This window comes from Phocoena sinus, chromosome 1, assembly GCF_008692025.1.
Source record: "Phocoena sinus isolate mPhoSin1 chromosome 1, mPhoSin1.pri, whole genome shotgun sequence".
Classification (NCBI taxonomy): domain Eukaryota; kingdom Metazoa; phylum Chordata; class Mammalia; order Artiodactyla; family Phocoenidae; genus Phocoena; species Phocoena sinus.
In genome coordinates this window covers 137608990-137632065 of record NC_045763.1, presented here as the reverse complement: position 1 = coordinate 137632065, position 23076 = coordinate 137608990, and the positions used below count along the sequence as shown (strand labels likewise).

The 23076-nt window shown below is 44.9% G+C and overlaps 1 protein-coding gene across 3 annotated transcripts in view; it reads right to left on the bottom strand.

Moving 5' to 3' along the window:
* CACNA1E (calcium voltage-gated channel subunit alpha1 E) overlaps window positions 1-23076 on the bottom strand; it is a 298455-nt gene that overhangs the window by 196072 nt on the left and 79307 nt on the right. For all 3 annotated transcript variants that reach the window (XM_032650563.1, XM_032650564.1, XM_032650565.1), the window contains exons 4-6: window positions 9253-9356; window positions 7773-7925; window positions 6434-6615 (exon numbers count right to left, since the gene is read on the bottom strand). In XM_032650563.1, the coding sequence (XP_032506454.1) occupies window positions 6434-6615; window positions 7773-7925; window positions 9253-9356 (439 nt within the window). The remainder of the gene's footprint in view (window positions 1-6433; window positions 6616-7772; window positions 7926-9252; window positions 9357-23076) is intronic.

Below are 23076 nucleotides of genomic sequence, written 5' to 3'. Positions count from 1 at the left end.
CACCTGCTTTAGAAGGCTGCTCCACCAACTGTCCTCTCTCTCCAGCAGCAATGGTTCTTACCTTGAATGACTCATTCTCACCAAAAAGCAAATGGTATTTCTTCTACCTGCCCCACTCTCTCTGCTTCTCTTTCAACAAAACTCAACACAACGGTCTGTATGGCTGTCTCCAAACCTCTCTTAAACCTTCTCCAATCAGGTTTTCGCCCCTCCCACTTTCCCCTCCTGGCCTCTGATGATTAATTCTTAGCCCTTATCTCCCTTGACCCATCTCTAGGCAGCATTTGATTCAGCTGATCACTGCTACTTCTTCCTGAAGCACTCTCTTCCCTTGGCCTATAGGACACCCTGCCCCACTACGGCTCCTTCTCAGTCTTCTTGCTAACTCCTTAACTCACCCACATCTTAACACTGGAACTTAGTTCTGGAACCTCTTCTCTATAGTTAGATATTTCCTTCCTTGATGGTTTATCCAGTCTTCGGACTTTAAATACCATTCTATACACAGAAAACTCCCAAATTTATTATCTCCAGCCTAGGCTTCTACCCTGAACTCATTTACCCAACTCTCTCCTTACACCACCATATCAAATAAGCATCGCAAATTTTTCATTCATGTCCAAACTCAATTTTTTATCTTCCTCCCCATCTACTTCACCTCTCAGCCTTCACGGGAAAGGGGCAGACTAACTTCCGGTATCCACTTATTAATCCCTTTGTGTATTAGACAAGTCACAGGTGAACAGACACTGGGTATCAGATTCCAGGTGTCATCTGTATTACAGGGACCCAGACAACTGCAAGGACACAGGAACAGGCTCGCACAGACAGGGATGTGGGGAAAAAAACAGCCTATTCCAGAGCATGAGTGATCGGTTACAGGAGTCTACAAATTTTACCAACTAGACACCTTATCCTAGGTCAGCTGGTACACCTTATCACTCTGACACCGTAAGATGATGGTAGGTTCCTGGCCCCTATCTGTCAAATGAGCTCTGAGTATGTTCTGTTCCCAGAGCATGTGGAGGAGGTGGTGATGAAAACTAAAGCAGAGATGAGCAAACAACATTCCCTAGGTCACGTGGAACTCAGCACCGAACACGTTCTCTGCAGATACTATAAAATCAGAGAAACTTCAGGAAGCTGGAGACGGCAGTTTTCCACCAACCCTCGGATATGGCATTATTTTTTCAACATACAACAATTACATGTTGTATACATACAATTATTTTTTCAGCAACGAGGCAAAAAGTGAATTCTCTGTTAACCATTTAGCTCATATTAACTATGTGTAGCTGGGAGAAGGCAACTTAAGGAGCGTCACGGGCTCTGTCACAGACCAAAGGACTTCCGAGAGTGAGGAAGACTCTCAGAAAGCATCAGACCACAGGTTGCCTCTTCTTTCCAAAAGCCAGGAAACAGTATAAAAATTTTCCCCACAGCAGCACAGAGCACCGAGGCAGTCATAACAGATACAGCTGGCGCACCTGCGAAGCCGAAAAACGGCACGCCTCCAAGAAACGTCCGCATCTGCATGAGTTATCAACACCAGGTGAGAAGAGGACTAGCTTGATGAAAAATACAGATGAAATACAGATCAAAACGACTGGACTTGAAGAGCACAGATTGGAGGAACTGCAGACAGAGAATGGGAACCCCCGCAATCTGTATATTATATTCCTGGTAACACGAACAGCAGAGAACATAAAACCAGAATGACGACAGGGAAATCAGACTCAGCCCAGAATCGGGAGAAAGCCAGATCCGAGAGCCACATCTCACCCAGGTGAAGAAGGTTAGAAGTTAATAATGGAGCCACGGTAACATCTGTGGAGTGAACAGCACTGAGGGAGAAGGTGCTGTCCTGGAGAAGCAACACCTATCCAGATTAGAAGAAATGAAAGGAATTAAACTCGTAAGAAGAGGGGAGAGCCTGCAAATGGAGGAGACCTTGGGAGAGACAGTCAAAACAGGAAGAAGCAGCCAGCAGAACCGTAGACTGCTTTGCATCTTTCTACCACAAGAGGGAGGGAAGCCAGGAATACAGTTGGAGTGTGACCAAGCCAAGTTGAAATTTTGGGAGAGACTAAATTGAGCGCAGCACGCAGGACTCCACGTTGCCCTGACAATGGGAACTCTCCCCCACCCTTACAATCATGCATGCTCATGAGAAAAGCTACATGCAAATGAAGTCAACGGTAATCAATGGCAGAGCCATACAAGGTCACAGGAGGCATTTAGGAAGGGTCTGTGCGGCAGAAAAGGGATGCAAACACCAGGGAAGCACTTAAGTTACATAGAAAAAGGTTACACTGAGTCCACATGTTTGAGAGAGCTTCTGCGTACAGTGTAAACCTGAAGGTTCTCCTAATGGTTTGGTTATAACTGGCGCCAATAAATCTTACGGATTTGTTGTAACCACTGAATAGAAGAGGCATTGGACGGGGAAATAGGGACTCCCTTTACTTTGTGGTCTTTGTGAAGAAATACAGTGGCTGCGTGAATTGGGCCTTCCAGGAACAGTGGTAGAAAGGGAAATCAGCAGTTATATCTGCATCTTATTAGCAGTGGTAATAATAAAAGGCACAGTGGGTAATTTTTCTCTATGTGGAAACATACATATATACATACATCTATTTAAAGTACTCAGGTGACTAGCTGTTCATAGTTAATTCAGTGGTGTGTAACCAGTTCTAATATATATGTAAAGTTCTGTCATTAAAAAATCTTAAGTTAAAATTAAGAGAAGAAAAATAAATACTCAGGTATCGTTGACATGGGCTTTCAGAATCCGCACGTTTTCAACCAAGATCCTAGGCATCTCTAATCTCATACTTTCAATGGGCATAAGCGGGAGAGGGGTGGTAGGTGAATTGGTCTGTACTGTTTATTTTTTTAAAAATTTTTTTAATTAATTTATTTTTGGCTGTGTTGGGTCTTTGTTGCTGCGTGCAGGCTTGCTCTAGTTGCGGTGAGCGGGGGCTACTCTTCGTTGAGGTGTGCAGGTTTCTCATTGCAGTGGCTTCTCTTGTTGTAGAGCATGAGCTCTAGGTGCGTGGGCTTCAGTAGTTGCAGCACATGGGCTCAGTAGTTGTGGCACACAGGCTCAGTAGTTGTGGTACACGGGCTTAGTTGCTCCGTGGCATGTGGGATCTTCCTGGACCAGAGCTCGAACCCCTGTCCCCTGCACTGGCAGGCGGATTCTTAACCACTGCACCACCAGGGAAGCCCAGTCTGTACTATTTAAATTGTTATTTTCCCCATCCTGGATCCTCTTTCCTGTCCCAGCTAAATGGTTGAATTTGCGTAAATTAAAAGTGTTTAAAACAAGACAACAGGTTATGCTAAGCCCCATGTCACCAATCCAGAACTTCATTTCAGTGTCAGCCTCTCCCACAAATGGGCTCTTAAACCAGTCAATCAGGAATCACCTGTTCAGCACTAGTGATCAGGTGAGTCATCTGCACCAGCATATTCCTGATAAAAACCCTGCCACGCCCCAAAGGAAAGTGACCTTGCCACAACTAATCCACTTTTCACTAACTTCCTGGTCCAGCGCCCTTCTGCCTATAAAAGTCTTTCTTTTTTTGTACAGCTCCTCAGAGCTCCTTTCCAGCGGCTAGATGGGATGCTGCCCAATTCATAAATGGTTGAATAGAGTCAATAACATCTTTGAAATTCACTCTGTTGAATTTTGGTTTCTTTAACAAAAGCTTGTATGATGTGACTCCACCATAGATTGCAAGCCCTACACCCACCAGACTGAAGAGTCCACAGCTCTGAACCTTCCTCTAGTAGCAGAGAACCCTAACTCCAGGATGTGCATCCAACTCCTGCAAGAGAGCTCTGCCTGGGGCATGCTTTCCACCCCAGTTTCCTGCTCAAAGGAAGCCCAGACTTTGATGGCTCCTTCTCTTCCTAAGCAGCCAGACTTTGTCCTTGTTCCACTGGCTGAAAATTGCCTTTTTCATCCACCTTCTCCTGAATCAAGGGGTAGTTACCCATCTAACTACGACCATCACCTCTGCCTGTGGACTCTTGGCTCCATGCCCTCCCCCTAGATCCAATGCTTTGGAAAGTGATGTCATTTCAAAGTGGGCATGAGTTCATTCTGCCCCATAAGCAGCCACTTTTTGGAAATCAGCCCAACAGCTCATTGAGTTCCCTCAAGTCTGGATCCAGCCACAGGGGTAGCAGGAGGCCTTCAGTAAACTGAAGTTCAATGACTGATGTCATTGTCAGAGGTACTGTGAGTCTGTGGCCCTGGGAGCCCATGCAATCCAAGGTTTCAGAGAATCTGCAGCTTGACCTCTTCTCCCTGCTTCCTCGGTAGAGCACACCTGCGTTCACTGTCTCTGGGTGACCTCCATACCTATGTTGGACAGATAACCTGAGGGAGACTGGAATTTGAAGAGAGCACCAGGAGAGCAGGGATCGTGGCACTTTTTTCTCCCTCTGTTTCCCCAGTGCCTAGCACACTGCTTGACACATCACAGATGCTCACTAATATATGTTGAAAGAATGAATGAATGAACGAAGGAACTAATGTAAGTGATGAGTGATTCCTGTTTATCTCAGTACCTTCTGAGCCTTGGCTCCAGAGAGGACCAACAGATCTCGCCTTTATCTTCAAATGCAACACTTCTCCCTTCAGGCTTTCAGTGCATTTATCACATCACTTAGGTGAGTCTACACATATAATTGAAATTCATCCCTCCCTAAGCCCCGCAAATGACACCAGCCGCTGTGGGGCCAGTGCTGTCATTTCCAGAGGTGCCTGGTTAATCTGAGTGACAAGGCTTCAAGACAACCTTCACATCTCAAACGAGGAGCAACTGGACTCATCAACCTCACCTCCCTGGCCTCCTTCCTGCCACCCCACAACTGGTGAGAATCCCAGAGTGTCCTCAAGGGTTTTCTAGGTCACACATAACCCCCATGGGCTTTCTGGGCATATGCTGGTCCTTGGGACTTCTTCACTGCCCTGTAGAGCTTCGGCATAATAGCCTGTGGCTGTTTTCTGCAAAGCTCTACCTGCCTGGGAGCTTGGGAATGGGTCCAGGTTAGTGATGGACATTTACTAGGTACCTACTTGTACGGGCTTTATGCAGACCCTGGCTCTTCCTCCATGACAATCTGGTTGAGTCTCTCCTGAGACAGCATTTCCTTTCCTTCCGGTATAGATTATGTCCAGAAGTCCTTCTAAAGGGGGCTTTTTGTAAGCCACCCCATGTTCCACCCATTATTTATACAGATGGAATCAGGTTAGAAGCAAAGGTAAAGGTAGACTGTGGGAGGGCTAGGTAGACTGTAAGATGGATGATTGCTCCAAACGGATCTGCCTTGGGGTGGGCTGGCTGTATGCATAGGAGGGTCCAGACCTTTATGAGCACCTGTTTACAAAGACAATTTGCCCAAATTGCTTTGCCCCCCCTAGGCCTCCTATGCATCAAAGCACACACCTCCCCACCCTTTCATTTTAGAACTTAGACTCTGCACCATGCCTTTCATAACTTGTTGAGATCAGACTCTGGGAGGTGGAAGACACTTCAGTGGTCACTCTAACATCCCACACAAACAGTTAGATAGCCCTGTCTTGTACACCAACTCAGAACTTTCCCAACATGCCTGATCACATGAATCACCAGGGGCACGTGTAAAAAATGTAGCTCAGCTCACCGACTATTCAAAACCACATGAAATCAAAATCTCCAAGGGCCTGTAAATCAGAATTTTCAACAAGCATCCCTAGTGAGTCTTACAATTAAGCGTGTTACTTATGTGCATGTAATGCAATGGTTCTTGAGGGAAGCTACATATTAGAATCAGCTAGGAAGCTTTACAAAGAAAATCAATGACAGGTCTTTACCCCTAGCTATTCCTACTTAACTTGTCTGGAGTAGAGCCCAGGCGATGTAAATTTTTAAAGCTCCCTCCCAGTTGATTCTAGTGTGCGGCCAGGGGTGGGAACTACCGGAATACCTTCCCAGACCAGTGGTAAGCTCTTTGAAGACAGCAACCAACAAATCTATACCTCTTGGTGCCCCTCACCGAATCCCACCACCATGTCGAACCAGTAGCAGAACAAAACGGCTGAGTTGATCTAACTAGCAGTTCACCCATCAAATATGGCATGTAATTTCCTAACTATATTAAGAAGCTGTGTACTTAGCGAGAGGCCAAAAAACAGAGGCAAATAAACTGCTAAGTATAGATTATGTCCAGAAGTCCTTCTAAAGGGGGCTTTTTGTAAGCTACCCCATGTTCCACCCATTATTTATGCAGACAGAATCAGGTTAGAAGGAAAGGAAAAGGTAGCCCGTGGGAGGGCAACCATGGTTGAGTCTACACACACACGCACACGCGCACGCACACGCGCACACACACACACGCACACGCACACCTGCTCCGGCCCCTCGCCAGCTCTACTCACATTGTACAGCACGGTGGTCCACCCTTCCATGGTGATGCACTGGAAGACAGTCAGCACAGCAAAAAGGATGTTATCAAACTGGGTGATCCCATCATTGGGGCCGATCCAGTCCCGGCATTCATAACCAGCTGGGCAGCCCTGCACACCACATGGGTGAGGGGGGTCAAATCCTTCTAGAATACCTGCAGACACATTTGGAGGGTGGGGGATAAACCACACGATGCTTAGCATGAGCTGGAAATGATCCCAGGAGGCCACAAGCATGCAATTCTATTTCCCACAGAAAGGTTTGTCCTTCTTTGTCTCCAGCTCCTACCCTTCTCTGGCATCTCTGCACCTCACAGCTCACATACCATGTGTTCAACCCAATGTTTCCCAACCTCCTGTGAAAATGAAGCCTCCTCCACATGCCCCCCCACCCCCTCTTTCCTCAAGTCACATCTTCTACCTTCTCCTGAGTCCCACGGGAAGTTACAGGACTGGGTCACCCAGAAAGGTCTGAGCTGAAGGCAGAATCTTACTGATTTTCTAACTTCAGACTCCAGGATAGACTCTTAGTTCTTTCTGGGTTCCTTGGGAACAATTATAAACTACAGTCCCTTCCATGGATCTTAACTGCTTGTTTTTATGGCCTAAATTCCTCATCTTAAATAAGACAAAAATAAAAATCCAACGTGAAAGGTGTCCTTTGAAGATTCTTTTCATAAAAACATGGTACCTAATTGGGCTCCTTCAACCTCTCCCCTGCCCCCTTTCCTCCTAAAGCACTCTACTGAACTTGAAAAGAACAAAGAAGATACAGGGAGACAAGAATGCCAGATCTGTGTACGCTGCTAATCTCCCAAGCACCCCTGCCAAGTCATGCTCAGAACTCCCTCAGTTCTTCCACACTATGTGTGGGTCACAGCAGAGAGGGGGAAGGTCATGAGCTCGAGCATGGATGGAAAATGTCCCCAGGATCTGGAGGGGCCCCAGATCTGACTCCGGACTCCTGGTCTCTCTGGCTGTGGGCCAAAGAGGCCACATACAAAGGGTAATTCTTCAGGCAGGTTTTTGACATGCGTTCTGATAGCCTCCTACCAAGGGATGGGGCAGCTGAGACTTTCTATTGAAATAAACTATAAACCTAAGAGGTTATTCGCTTTGTGATATCAATGCACAATGGGGATCTTTAGGCTGGCTGTGCCTCATACAGCTGCTGACTCGGAAGTCTCTGGTTCTAATTCTAGGGTTGGGATAGGACATACTTTTCCAACCAGCCTCCAAATGCCCTGAAATTACCCCGATGACCAGAGGAGAGAAGAAGGAGGCAGCAGACGTCAGAAAATAGTGACCCTACCTGAATTGTTCATGAAGCAAGCTCGGTGCAACTTCCCACTGTAGAACTCCAAGCCGATGATCGCAAACATCAGGATGGCAAAGAAGAGCAGAAGGCCAATCTGCAGAAGAGGCACCATGGCCTTCATGATGGACTTCAGCACAATCTGCAGGCCTACAGGGAAAGCAAGAGAACGATAAATGGAGCCCTCGCTTAGCACCACCCGATACGGCAGGCTGACTTCTTAGTGCGAGAAGAGGGGTAAGTCTCTGAGGGAAAAGAACCATTGATCCTGAAATGATAAAGCAATTCACGAAGGGATAACCAGGATAAGTCAAGCCAAAGACGGCCATCACCCCCTCCCCTAGGGATCAATCCCTACTTCTTCCTCACCATTCACTGATCATTTACATGCCTATCACCCTTCCCTTATTCACTGCACCCAATGCTGTCTTCTGGATTCCTCCTATAGATGAAACTCATTAGAATACGCTTCTTTCCTAAAGGGAATTAGGCCCAGCCCTGCTAGGCTATAAGTCTGTAAGAACAAGGAAAAAGTTCATCTTCCCCACAACTCAGTCTCAGACACAGCTCTCGCAACCCCTGTTGGGGAAGCAGAATTAGTACAACCACTGTTCATGAAACACCATATCCTTTGACCCAGAAATTGTCCTTTTAGGATTCTAGCCTAAGAAAATAATCAGAGATTTGAATAATATTTAAGTAAAAAGATGTTTGTTGCAGCACTATTTCTAGTTAGAAAAAGAAAACCGGAAATAACCTAAATGAATAGCAACACAGAAATGACTACCCAAGTCAGGGACCGTATAAGACAGACTATATAATACAGGTTTAAAAATCATATTTCTGAAGATTTTTTTTTTTTTTTTTTTTGGCGGTATGCGGGCCTCTCACTGTCGTGGCCTCTCTCGTTGCGGAGCACAGGCTCCGGACGCGCAGGCTCAGCGGCCATGGCTCACGGGCCCAGCTGCTCCGCGGCATGTGGGATCTTCCCGAACCGGGGCACGAACCCGCGTCCCCTGCATCGGCAGGCGGACTCTCAACCACTGCGCCACCAGGGAAGCCCTGAAGAATTTTTAACGTCAGGAAAATCAAATGCTTATGACGGGATCCAATACCAAAATTACAGCATGATCCCAATCACATTAAAATGCACAGGAAAAAAATGAATGAAAAAATATGCTAAAATGTTAACAAAAGTTATTTCTGAGTGATAGGATAATGGGTGCTCTTCATTTTCTATTATTTCCTTTACTTTCCCAATTTTTTCCAAAGATCTTTCATTATCTTTTAAATATGAAAAAAATCTGCTAAATTTTAAAGTGGAAGATGATGCCAGATTGCTGCAGGTCCTCTACTGCAGGGGCTTCCTCTCAGGAGAAATGATTTCTTGTTTATCCCTAATTCTCTTCGACCCTGGATCTGGTTGAGGACACATCAGTAAAGCTATCAGCAGAGGAGAAAGAAGAAAGGTGCTCACTAGGTATCCCCGACACGAGCTTCAGGGGCCTTAGGACACGCACAGCCCGGAGCGTCCTCAGGTCCACGTGTGTGTTGAAGTGGGTTCCCGCAGTGGCCAGGATGCTGCAGATGGAGACACAGAAGGTCACGGTTACCACAGTCTGCCTTCCTCCCGCTGTTCCATGGGGGAAGCTGGGTTAAAGAAGGATCATCGGCCTGGAAAGCACACAGAGCTGATGCCACCTGCGTGTGGGCGCACCTGAGCTTGGGTGAATCACCAGTGATTCCGAGTGGAATTAAATTTAGCCGCATCTGGATTTCACTTTGAAAAGGAGGAAAACTGATCATCGCAATGGAATCCTAGCTCCAAATCATTAGTAAAACACAAGGTCCCCAGCATCTGTCTCATCCCTGTCCCGAAACCGTGTCCCCTACCCTCCTCTCTGCCCCTTGCCCATTTCCTTCCCCTCCTTCCAACCTACCAAGGGCCTCATATATTTTATTTTAAAATTTTCTTAGATTCCCCTGTCTCCTATCGCCTTCAGGAAATTTCTCTGGGTTAACTGCAGTAAAGGAGTAACTCACTCTTCTTTACCTTGACGCTTAGAATTTTTACCAAACAAAATCAATCACTCTGATGCTTATACTTAGGGAATAACGTCACTGGTCCCCATGCAGTATTTTTATAATCGCCCCCAAATCACTGTGTGACCTGGATTTGGTTTCTTTCTTTCCACTTTTCTACTTCCACAGCCATATCCAGGGACACACACACACACACACAACAAAAATCCATAACAATCCTATTAGATGGTGTACACCAAGTACCTTGTCTTGAGGAGACAACTTATTTCATATAATCCCATGACACTGCAGGTACTTTGGAGAGACAAAGACACTTAAGTATTTATGACAGGTACAGCAGAAGACTAACAGTCAGAAGGACTGGGTTTCAGTCCTGACTCATGTACTTGTGGACTGGGTGCCTTGAGGCCAGTCAACCTCTATGAGCCACACTACCCTCACCTACAAACTGGGGGAGTACCATGGCCTAGTTACAAAAATAAAACGACACGGAGTTGAATGTTATGAGTGTTCTGTAAACTATAACGTGCAAAACAGACATTATATCTAACACAAATGTTAATAATATTGCCTTTACAACTTTGTCTAATTTTAGTCTTCTTTCTGTAGGGTACTGCTTTTTCTTCCTTACAACTTCCGGGACAATTTCAGCTATGTGGAACTATTGGAGAATGACTCATTCAGAAAACTGAGTTTTCTACATGGTCAAAGGGTGGCAAGAATGATTTATTTCATTTAATTATTTTAAGGGGCTTTGGAGGACTGGGGAGAAGCTGGTTCAGCTGAGGGTAAAAAGGGCCTGGACACATCTCGTGACTGGCCACGCGAGGCCCCTGCACCATATTTTTGCTTCTCTCTTTGACATTAGCTTTACTTTCCTTCTTTTTCCCATGTCATCAACGCTGTTTCTCTGACATTTGACATTCAAGATACCTTGAAGTCCCTTTAATACGTGAACAAAACGTTTATGCTCTATTATCTCTAGAAAGCAGATACAGGATCAACAGAGATAAATTACGCAGACCCAGATTATAATCACGAGCAGTAACTTTGATACAAGCAGCAGTGCTGGCCAACAGCCAAGTGGGCTGTTTTATGTGGTAGTGACTTCCTGACATTCGAAGTATTCAAGGACAGACAGAAGAACTCTCTTTTACGAAGGTAAGAGGGTTCCAACACTGGGTTGAAGGTTATTTAAATGACCAATAGAGATTTCTTTCAACTTTAAGATTCTATAATTCTATATGGATCCAATCTCAAAATCAGAACCAGAAAGAAAGTTTAGTCTCATAAAGCATCTCAGGAGCTAGGTTTTCCCTGTCTCTCCCAACCCAAACTTCCATCCTCTCATCTTAAAAGGAGGGAATTCAGGAGACACTGCTTTTGACTCTATCTTCCAAGGCCAAAGAGTAACATTAGGGAGGGGAGTGATGTAATTTCTAGTAAGTAGGAAAAAACTGAAGAGAAGAGAGAACGAGGAGAAACATGGAAAATAGGAGTGAAAAACAGAACAGCAATAGAAAAAAAAAAACAAAGGAAAAAAGAGAGAGAGAAAGAGAAGCTTCAAGGATAGGTATAGTGGTAGAGAAGCAGAACCCCAGGAAAATGGTGTCATTGCTCCCCTGATTCCACTAACAAGGGAAGGAGACTGTACTCAGTCTTCGGAGGGGCATGCATGGAAGCTGCTTTCCCTCTGGTTCGCTGTCTTACAAACACAGTGGATAGAATCTGCCCCGTTCAGAAACCAGAGTTCTGTTTCCTAGGATACCCAGATACATGTGAGATGCTCTTTCATATCATAAGAAGGGCCACTGAAAATGAAAATCTCCTCCCCAGCCCAGAGATGAACAAGGTACATTTCGGAACATGGAGGTAGGAGGCCAAGGACGACATTAAAGGGCAAGAAGGTGCAGGTATAGAGAGAAAAAAAAAGCAGCAGAGGGGAAGGAGAATGAGAGGATGGGCAGTGAGCAAAGGAAATGTGGAGATGAAAGCAATAAGGGAAATAAGAAGAAGTGAAAGCTGGTGGAGAAGCAAATGTCAGAGGAACAGGGATGATGACATGGGAAAGAGAAGAAAAGTAAAGTTAACGTCAGAGAAGCAAAAATATGGTGCAGGGGCCTCGTGTGGCCAGCCATGAGATATGTCCAGGCCGTTTGTACCCTCAGCTGAACCAAGCTCTCCCCAGTCCTCCAAAGCCCCATCACACTTCAGGCAGGGCTGTGAGCCTGTGGCCCTGTGCCCTCAGAATTTTCTTCTCTTTCATCCAGTGCAGGAGGGCTGTCAACTGAACCTCTGGCTGCTGCACATTGGCCACTGGCTACCTGCTAGTACTCAAATCGTCTTTGAGGGCAGGAATCGCAATGTGGCTCCCCAATCCACCTGTCAGAAACAGGAGCAATGGGATCCTTAGAGGAAAAGATCATTAAGGAAAAGGGCCCTATTCTGAGCTCCCGTAAAATTCTGTGCCCACCGCCATCACTGCCCTTACCACATCCCAAAGGAAGTCTCTGTGTTCTCATCTGTCTACCCTCTGAGATCCAGAGCATCTCACCTGGAGACACCGTCTTCCTCATCTCGACAGGCCCCACACCTAGCCCAGGGTCTGGCAAGTAAAAGGTGCTCAATAAATGCTCGAAACTGCACTGATGAAAGTAATAAACGTGTTGAGGCAGAGACCAAATGGACAGACATACTGCAGAAACCCTAGAGCTTCTCAATGAAAAGATTCCGATAGCACAGCTGATTCGCTACCCAAACACGCGCCTGTGTGAGCATACAGGAGTGCACTCAAATCTGGCCTCGAGCACTGTAGGGTCTAATGAGGATCTTCTGATGTACTGCTAAGACTCCTGCTCTCAAACAGATCCCACAGGACAGGATCTGCCCAGCCCTCAGTGGGAGAGTTAGAGAGGGAGGGAGGAAGGAGGAAGACTCAAAATTCAAAGACTTGCCTCCTAGCAAAACCCAAGTACTGAAGAGTACCCAGCTCAGCAGAGCTCCAAGCCTTGTCTGGAGCAGGCCTGTGCGAGAGGCTCTGGGAAAATGAACCAGAGGAAAAGACCCTGGCCCTCAGTCTAGTGGAAGGAGACAGACACGGAAATGAAATGATTATAATTCACCGTGAAGAGTGTCAGAACAGAGGTGCTTACAAAGTGCTGTGAGAATGGGAAACACTGCAGTGGACAAATACAGGGCTTACTATCTGCTAGCATTTATATGTTATCTCATTAAATCCTCCAAAATATCCTGATATTACTATCGACTCCACTTCATAGGGGAGGCAACTGAAGCTCGGAACAAAATTAAATTTCTAATAAACGGCAAGAACAGGCATTAAAGTTGGTTTTCCTGTGAGATCAATTCCCTCTCTGCCAAGATGCCGGGCAGCGTCTTCTCGGTCCCAGGCAGCTCCACTGTTCCTTAGTCCAGTGAGTTGCTAAAAATACCAAGGTTGCAGAGTGTGGTCGCCAAACGAGCCAGGGAACTTGGCTTCCTTCATTCCAAGGCCACAAACTGCTAACTCCTACAGACTTGACAGCAATCACTCTCAGAACCAGCAGGGTATGAGGCCCCTCGCACCCCAGGTGGTGACCGCCCCAGTATCTACATATACACACAGGAAGGGACACGTGCACCACAAGGTCAGAGCGAGGCCACTGCAGAGGAGTTCAGTTCTGAGTTAATAAAAGCTAAGCTCTCCGCCGTCCCAAGAGGCATACGCATGTGCTCTTCAGGAGTGAAGGCTGTGTTCTGCGTTCCTTTTGTCACCATGAGCACAGAGCCTGGTGGAGAGCTCTGGACACAGAGGGGGGTCTTAATTACTACTTTATCCCCCAAGCAGAGGACAATCGGACAGCAAACAAACTTCTGACCAGCACCAGCACAGAGACTGTGTTCTGCAGGCTGTGAATGTTCAAAAAGTGTTTCCTGATGGATGTCAGGGCTCAGCCCTGCCTCTATCGTTTTTGCTTGTAGGTGTCAGCAGGTAAGAAGAGAATGGGGGCTGATATGATTCTGAGGGTGTGGCCTGACCATCACACAGTGGCACAGCACAGCAGACGATGGGAGTGATGCTCTGGGCAATTATAACCAAAGGTCTCTTCCCAAGTCGTCACTCAAAGAATTCTTCAACGCTGTATTCCTTTTGACCTTGGGGTTCTGCCATAACCTCCTTGTCGATCCAGATCTAACAGTCTCTTTGCACACATGTATTTCACTATACACTCCCATGGCTGAAGGTGCCCGGAAGCATTGTACAAATATTACACTAAAAATGATTCGTTGCTTATCTGAAATTCAAACTTAACTAGGCATCTCGTATTCTAATTAGCTAAATCTGGCAACTCTACTTCAGCGGTGACCAGAAATGACCAAGTAAAGAGCCTCCCTCTCAGTGGTTGCCCCAGCCCTAAATGAACGTTCAAGTTGTCTTCTGAGAAGAGGCACAAGCCCAGGACTGTTAGCATCAGGCCTAGAATTCCCTCCTGAGCTCCAGAAATCACCTGTTTTGTCTCTGACCATATAAATCCCCAGGGAGAACCTCATTAGCATTTGAAAGCCAAGTTGTGGATATCTGTGCAAAAAGACTGATTAACAGTAGCAAAAGGTGTTAGGTATCTATCCAGCCCATGTTATGAGGAGACCCAGAGGAGGCAGGAAGGCACCTAATTCAAGTTGGATTCCAACCCAGAGTTGAGTCAGGATATCATTTCCTTGGGTAGCCAACAGAAATGAGTTGCTGTGTTCACTTAAAACTGTTCCCTGGGAGGTTGACTCCTTCATCTCTTTTACTATTTTATCTCCAATGAGGCACCAAAGTCCATCATATCTTTCCTCTACTGCATCTCTTAGATTTACCTGTTACTCTCCGGCCTCGCTCTTGCCTGGAATGCCCTTCTTATGCCATCTCTCTCCTGCCTCAATAATAGGATACAGACTTCAGGGCCTGTCCTTGAAAACAGGTCCACAATCAAGAGAGACTTGAACTAGGATTCTGAGAAAGTAGTTGAGCCCATGCTCTCCAGTCACACTGGCTGGTTTTAAATACCAGTTCCATCACTCACACGAGCTGTCTGGCCTTATGCAATTGTCTCTCTGAGCTATAGTTTTCTTATCTGTAAAATGGCGACAGTGCTTCCCTAAGAGGGTTGATGTTGTTTAAAAGAGGTTGCTTGTAAAGTTCTTCACACAGCGCTGACTTACCACGTAGGGTTCCTGGTTGAAAACGGCAGAAACTAATTTTAGCCTTCTTAAGCAAACAAACCCCCAAAAAAGTATATTGAGAAGATATCAGGATCTCACAGAACTGAAGGTATATTGGAAGACCGGGCTGGGAAAACAGAAAAGCAGGAATCTTCGTGTAGTTGGCTGAATAATGCTCCCTGAAGATACCCAGGTCCTAATCCCTGGAACCTGTGAATGTTACCTAATATGGCAAAAAGAGGTTTTGCAGATGTGATTCAGGATTTTGAGATGGGGGAATTATTCTGGATTATCTAAGTAGGCCCTGAAAGCAATCACAAGTGCCCTTATGGGAGGGAGGCACAGGAAGACTTGACTAGAAAGAAGGCAATATGGTGAGTGAAGTAAGATGCTATGCTGTCGGCTCTGATAGATGGAAGAAGGGCCCACCAGTCAAAGAGCACCGGACATACAGCTCTAGAAGCTCAGAAAGACAAAGGAATGAATTCTCTCCTAAAGCCTCTGGTGGGAGCACAGCCCTACTGACACCTTGATTTTGGCCCAGGAAAATGGATTTAGGATTTCTGACCTCTGGAACTGTAAGAAAATTAATTTTCTTTAAGCCACCAAGTTTGCAGTAATTTGTTACAGCAGCCAACAGGAAACTAATACACTTGGCAAAGGTCAGAGAATCCAGGACATCTGATTCTTAGGCCACTGTGGATATTCTTAGGAATATATCTGCCAGTGAAAACTCATGTCAGAATGTCACTAGCTTAACAGTCATGTGGAAAAAAGCCATGTGGTTGAGCTTAAGTCACATGTCCCCTTATACCACATCTGGCTGCACTGGGACAGTCCTCCACCACTTCCAAGGAGAGCAAGACCCCTAGCGAGAGCACAAACAATAAAAGATTCTCCCAAAAGGGAGATCAGGGACCATAGAGGAAGCTGGATGTAGGATAACTAAAAACAACAACAACGTCTATTAAGTAATAATAGGTGTTGTGGAGGAAAAACAGAAAGAATATATTTGTTTTCTTATCTATAAAATGAGGGGGTCAGATAGAGAGCCCTCTTGGACCCCTTCACGCTCTCAAACTCTGTGAGTCAAAGCCTACCCACATGGTGCTACACCCCTGCAGCTCACACCAACCTCCCCTTTCTCTGGCCATCCAGAGGGCTGCACAACATTTAACACTTGATTGCATACAGCTCTTGCATCTCAGAACAAATGTCTGATCATTAATGGTAATTAGCTGGATCCTCATAACTCAGTTCAAAGTCAGCTCCTTGATAGCAGGAACTGCTTTTCACATTTCCATCTACCACGGCCCCTTCCCTAACAATATGCAACAGTGGTGCCCAAGAAATACCCTTGACTCGGGGATAAATGAGTGCTAATACGTCCCCCCATTGAGACGGATTGGCTGGACTTGTCCACGGAGCTGTGAGGGAGCCTGCAGGCACCTGTACGTGTAACTGGACATCCATTTAAACCACATGTGCACATAATGATGATCTCCCAAAAATCTACTGAATTACACCTTATGCTTGGCTCTCCGTTTCTTTTTAATGAATTACTGAAAGTGTGATTTGATCTGGGAAGCAATTTCTAAACACTTTACTTCATCTACTCAAAACCAAAAATGTCAGTATATATTAAACTGTTTACACGGAGACAAGTCTTCCCTCTCCAACGTTCAGCTTGACCAAAATATACTTGAGGGAAGACAGTGAGGCTGGGAAAGAGACAACAGGGGTCAGGCCCAGCCCAGTCCCCAGTCTCTGGAAGCTGCCTCCTTTTCCTCCCCAGCCCTTATGCTGGGGCCCCTTGATCCCATTCAGGCTAAGCTCCATCCCAGAGCCCGGAACCCATCTACAATCTACTGATACATATTGAGTGTATGCCCTGCAGGAGATGCTGGCATTACAATGGAGAACAAGATGGAGATGGTGGTTGTCCTCATGACACTTAATGAAGAAGACAGGCACTAAATAGATCACAATTATAGGAAGTGGAAGGTCAGGAAAGAAAGGCATATGAGGGAAGTGGAAATAGCACATGAGCTCAAAGGTAAGGTATGAGTGGCCAGAGGAAGCAATGTGGGGAGAACATCCCAGATGCAGGAAAAGGCACGTGCAGAAGGCCCAGAGGCAGAAAGGAGATTGGCATACTTGAAAAATTCAAACAAGGGCTTTTGTGGCTGGAACCTAGTGGTCCAGGGAAGGATGGAGCGTGGAGAGGCTGCAGAGACGAGAAATAATCTTCCCAGATAACAGAGATATCCTCTGGTCATGCCAACTAAAGAGGCTGGGCCCCTCTCCAGCCCAGAGGGTGCACCTAGATTAGTCTAAGCAAATTGTCTAAGCAAATTAGTCTAAGCAAAAGTCTAAGTCCATTGTCGCGAGTAGTGACTGGTTAAGGAATGGGCAGGGGATGGAACTCAGGCCTTTGGTGTAAGGGAAAACATGCTCTGGGGCTTCAACTGACCCACGTTCTTAGAACAAAAAAGCATAAACAGCAATGATTTTCAAAGCTTTTCTGACCACAGCCTATAGTAGAAAACATATTTTACATCATAAGCCAGGGGGCATGGACATATATAATTGTATAATGCTTCATAAAATAATACCTACTCTTTCTATGTGTAATACATTCATATTTTCTCCTCAATTCTTCCTTTCTACCTTTTGTTTAATGCTGGTTGCAACCAACTATATTGCTTTCATGACCCTCTAATGGGGGTTTGGCCCACAGTTTGAAAAACCCAGATGTAGAAACCAGCCAATACATACGCTCATTCTCTCTAAGGAGAGGATGAGATGGACCAACATGAATTGCTGCTTTAATAGTACCATTCTTGGTGTTTTACCAGAACAGTGAAACAGTCTGCCTTGAAAGGCTTAGTGATTTTCTAAGAACTGCAGACACAGCATTGTAGGAGGGACCCCGTTCCCCCCTATGGTATCTGAAGTAGCATTAGCATCTTGCTGTCCCGGGGAATGGGCAATGTTAAAGAGATCACATACACACACGCTAACTTCAAAATCATCCTGAGGCAGCCACTTGTTTCTGTTTTGGTTTGGTTTGGTTTGGTTTGGGGGGGGTTGGTTGTTTTTGTTTGTTTGTTTTGGTATTTGGCTTGGGTCAGAAGAGTGGAGTATGGACTTTCTTATAAGTCCACAGATAATAAATCATACCCAGAAGCCCTAACATTTCTTAGGAAGATGGGAGGAGGGCAGGGTCAAATTGCCCCTTTCCAATAGAGAAGATCTATTTCCAGGAGGGAACAAGTAGCTCTGTATTTAATAAAGATAAGGCAACACTTTCTGGATTTTAAAATGGGGTTTCTAATTAAGTTTCATAAGAATCTTAGTGGATATGAAGGAGTCCCAAAATATGCCTTTTGATGAGCAGTAAAATCTTAGCCTAAAAATCCTCTCTTTCCTTCCCCACCAAAAGAAAGTTCAATGCAAGTTGATACAGCCACTATGGAGAACAGTATGGAGGTTCCTTAAAAAGCTAAAAATAGAATTACTATACAACCCAGCAATCCCACTACTGGGCATATACCCTGAGAAAACCATAATTCAAAAAGAGTCATGTACCAAAATGTTCATTGCAACTCTATTTACAATAGCCAGGACATGGAAGCAACCTAAGTGTCCATCAACAGATGAATGGATAAAGAAGATGTGGCACATATATACAATGGAATATTACTCAGCCATAAAAAGAAAGGAAATTGAGTTATTTGTAGTGAGGTGGATGGACCTAGAGTCCATCATACAGAGGGAAGTAAGTCAGAAAGAGAAAAACAAATACCGTATGCTAACACATATATATGGAATTTAAGAAAAAAAAAAAGGTCATGAAGAACCTAGGGGTAAGATGGGAATAAAGACACAGACCTGGGCTTCCCTGGTGGCGCAGTGGTTGAGAATCCGCCTGCCAATGCAGGGGACACGGGTTCAAGCCCTGGTCTGGGAAGATCCCACGTGCCGTGGAGCAACTAGGCCCGTGAGCCACAACTACTGAGCCTGCGCGTCTGGAGCCTGTGCTCCGCAACAAGAGGGGCCGCGACAGTGAGAGGCCCACGCACCGCGATGAAGAGTGGCGCCCGCTTGCCGCAACTAGAGGAAGCCCTCGCATGGAAACAAAGACCAAACGCAGCCAAAATAAATAAATTAATTAATAATTAAAAAAAAAAAAAAAGACACAGACCTACTAGAGAATGGACTTGAGGATATGGGGAGGGGGAAGGGTAAGCTGTGACAAAGTGAGAGAGTGGCATGGACATATATACACTACCAAACGTAAAACAGATAGCTAGTGGGAAGCAGCTGCATAGCACAGGGAGATCAGCTTGGTGCTTTAGGGATAGGGAGGGGTGGGATAGGGAGGGTGGGAGGTGGGGAGACGCAAGAGGGAAGAGAGATGGGAACATATGTACATGTATAACTGATTCACTTTGTTATAAAGCAGAAACTAACATACCATTGTAAAGCAATTATACTCCAATAAAGATGTTAAAAGAAATAAAATAAAAAATAAAATGGGTAAAGACAATTTAATAATGAAGTTGGATAATATACATGAAAGAAAAAAAAAGTTCAACAATCAAACCATGTCACACCAAGGAGAGGAAGTTGTATTGACATTTGAGACCATATATTTAGGAAGTTGTGCTGTGCATTGTGGGATGTTGAGCAGCATCCCTGGTCTCTACCCACTAGATGCCTATAGTGTTCCCTCCTCCATTACCCCCTCCCCAGGTTATGACAACTAAGGATGTCTCTAGACATCATCAAATGTCCTCTGAGGGCACCCATGGTTGAGAACCGCTGCCATAAGGGAACCTCTCAGACAGTGATTCCCTCAAGCTGAGCAATAGTCTGACCAAAGGCAATGTTCTTCACAACTAGTCCCCAACCACGCTGGGAGAAGTACACACAGCCTCTCTCAGGCAGAAATGAAGAGGTTGCCAGGATGACCCCCAGCCACAAGTCATAATTTTCAGGGACCTCCAGCATTGATGAAAATTCCCTTCTGCTTTCTTATTTAAACATCCCCTAGGGGATGCATAAAACTGAACCCCCACAGTGTCTCCAAAGGAAGACTTAATCCAAAAGAAAAGTTTTCCCAAATGATGCAAGGTGAAGAACAAGGAAACGTAAAGGGGGGTTTTAGCTCCTTAACCTCAGTGTAGTGGAAACAAAGGTCAAGTTCCTACCACTGGTCCCTGGTTTCTTTCTTTCTTCCCTTTCTTCCCTTCCTTCCTTCCTCCCTCCCTCCCTTTTTTTCTTTCTTTCCTTCCTTCCTTCCTTCTTTCTCTCTCTTTCCTTCCTTCCTTCTTTCTTTCCTCCCTCCCTTCCTTCCTTCTTTCTCTCTCTTTCCTTCCTTCCTTCTTTCTTTCCTCCCTCCCTTCCTTTCTTTCCTCCCTCTCTTTCTTTCCTTCTTTCTTTCTTCCATCCATCCTTCCTTCTTTCTTTCTTTCCTTCCTCCCTTCTTTCTTTCTCTCTTTCCTTCCTTTCTTTTTTCCTTCCTACCTTTCTTCTTTCTTTTTCTTTCTTTCTCTTTCCTTCCTTCCTTCTTTCTTTCCTTCCTTCTTTCTTCCATCCTTCCTTCTTTTCTTTCCTTTTTTTTTTTTTTTTTTTGTTCAGAAAGTCCCTGATGATTCACTCAGACACAGCAAAGAGAAATGCCAAGGCAATGGGTAGAAACTCTGTCATTCAGGACCAGGTGATGACTATGATGATAAGAGAAAACTGCCTCAGTGTTGTTTCACAGCTTACATAACCCTGTTCCATAGCGATACCATTATCCCCCGTTTTATAAGTGTGAGAATTAAGGCTCACAAAGAGAAATTGACTAGCCCAAGGTCACTGAGATAGTAAATGGTCAAACTGAGACTCAAACCCAGAAATTTAGATTCCAAATTTGGAGTGATTTCAGTAGCTACAAAAGATAATGGCTAATAGCTACAAATATATCCCAAAGGCACATATATTTGGCAAATGCCTTCTCTTGGACAACCAAAGAGCTGCCTCTCTGCAGAGCCTTATGGTGTCCTGTGATTGCAGCTCATATGCACGTTACCAAAACTGTGCTTCAGAGAGTTGGCAAAGAAGAACTGCTGGAGAGGGAAATCCCACATTATAAGAACTCGCTAACATAAATACATGTTCTTTGAGTTGTTTTGCTAGTAGTGGTGAGGGATTCCTGTTGATCTACCACCCACATACCTTCTCTCACCAGGTCTCCTGCAGGACCAGGAACAAGCTTCTGTGAGACGGCTAGCCAGGGAGAGAGCCCAACTGAGGAACAGAACACAGCTAATTATCCATGTGGGGGCCAAGGCCCTAATGTTAGCCTCGGCAGAAGAATGCACTAGCAAACTCCAATACCAGATTACAGACACCAGCGTTATAGTCCAGCACGGCCCATACTGAGTGGCCGCCTATGGTTTGTACTGCCTTTCTTCCAAAAACACCACTCTATCCCTACAGTTCTTTTCAGAAATGACAATGTTCTTATGTGGCACGGCTGGCCAGTTTACAGGTTCAGAGACAGGGAGTGCCCTGGGATGTTTGGACTTAGGACCAGAGTTTGGTTGAACTGTTCTGAAGCAGCTATAAAATAAAATATAAGCCATAAAATAAAAGGCTGTCACTGTCCATGCTTCCTCTCACAGAACAAAGCTGGCTGCAGTGAAAGAGAAAAATAAAGCGGATCCCACAGAGGTAAGAAGAATGAAGGAAGGAATTCTGCTGGAGATGGCACCCTGATCCTACAGTTCCTGAGGCCCTACTCTTCCTAACATTTCTGCAACTTGGTGGTCCTGGGAAACCGGGACCCTGAAAAGCCCCTCTTTGCTTAAACTAGTCCAAGTTTAATTTCTGTCACTCATAATGACCTACTCACCTATTCTGTCCAGATAATACCATCCGGTTAAGAAACCAAAGTGAAGAACTTGAAATAACTGGCATGGTCAGACAAGAGCTAAGTAAGATTCATGAAAAACAAGGAAAAACTCAGAAACATAACTCTGGCATGGTACCAATATATCAATTAGAGGATGTACAAGCTTTTTTCTTGATGTCACCTTAGCAAGTGGCTTAATTCCTAAGATATTGAAACTTTGGTCTCTCTACAGTTTCAGAAAGACTGAAAAACTACACACATTCATAATCCTGGGGAGAGTCAGAGACCTCTTCTCAAGACATCAAATGCTGATGAGTGCCGGTTAACCCTGGATGGAGGGTTGACTGAAAAGATCCTTAAAAGTAGAAGGAAAAGAAAAGCCTAAGTAATAAAACTCTGCTTTCTCATAGTGTGTTGAGGTAAGGAGCACCGCCCCCCCTTTTTTTTTGGATGTCTGGGAAATACCTGGCTGAAAGAATCTGTTTGAGTTTATAAAACATTCTCAAATCAATGACTCTTTGAGACAAATCATGGCTCCATAAATGTTAGAAAAAAACATATTTGTCCATTGTTCCACTTTCCTAGTTCTACCTACAATGCCTGAGACGCTGACTAGCATGACAGGCATATGCTTTCCATCTTCTAGGATGACACATATTAAAAAAAAAATACTCAGATAATTTCCCATACTTGCATAGAAGACAAACCTACAATTATGGTGCATGATGAAGAGGCAGCCACAAAGTCGTTCTAAAATATCAACTCTCTGTAGAGCACCCAGATGAACTAGAGCTATTTGTCAAGAAAACAAAGTGTTTTTTACTTTTCAGAGTCATTAAACCAAAATACATTCCAGTACTTCTGAGTCATATCACATTCCATACCACCTATTTGGAATACAATAAAGAACAAGCAATTTTAATGATTAAAAAGAATTGCGCTTATATCCAGGAACGCTTTGTTACCCAAATCTAGTTGATAGAGTATGTGAGCACAGACAAAGTAAGTGGTTTTAATTGCACTTGCATTGTGAATAAATAAAATGCTGAGTTGTTAAAGGAATCAAGAGGTTGCCCCTCCAGCTGAAGAACTAAATAGCATGGGCATTTTCTCAGAAAGGAGTTTAAAAGAGCGCCTTTCTCTATT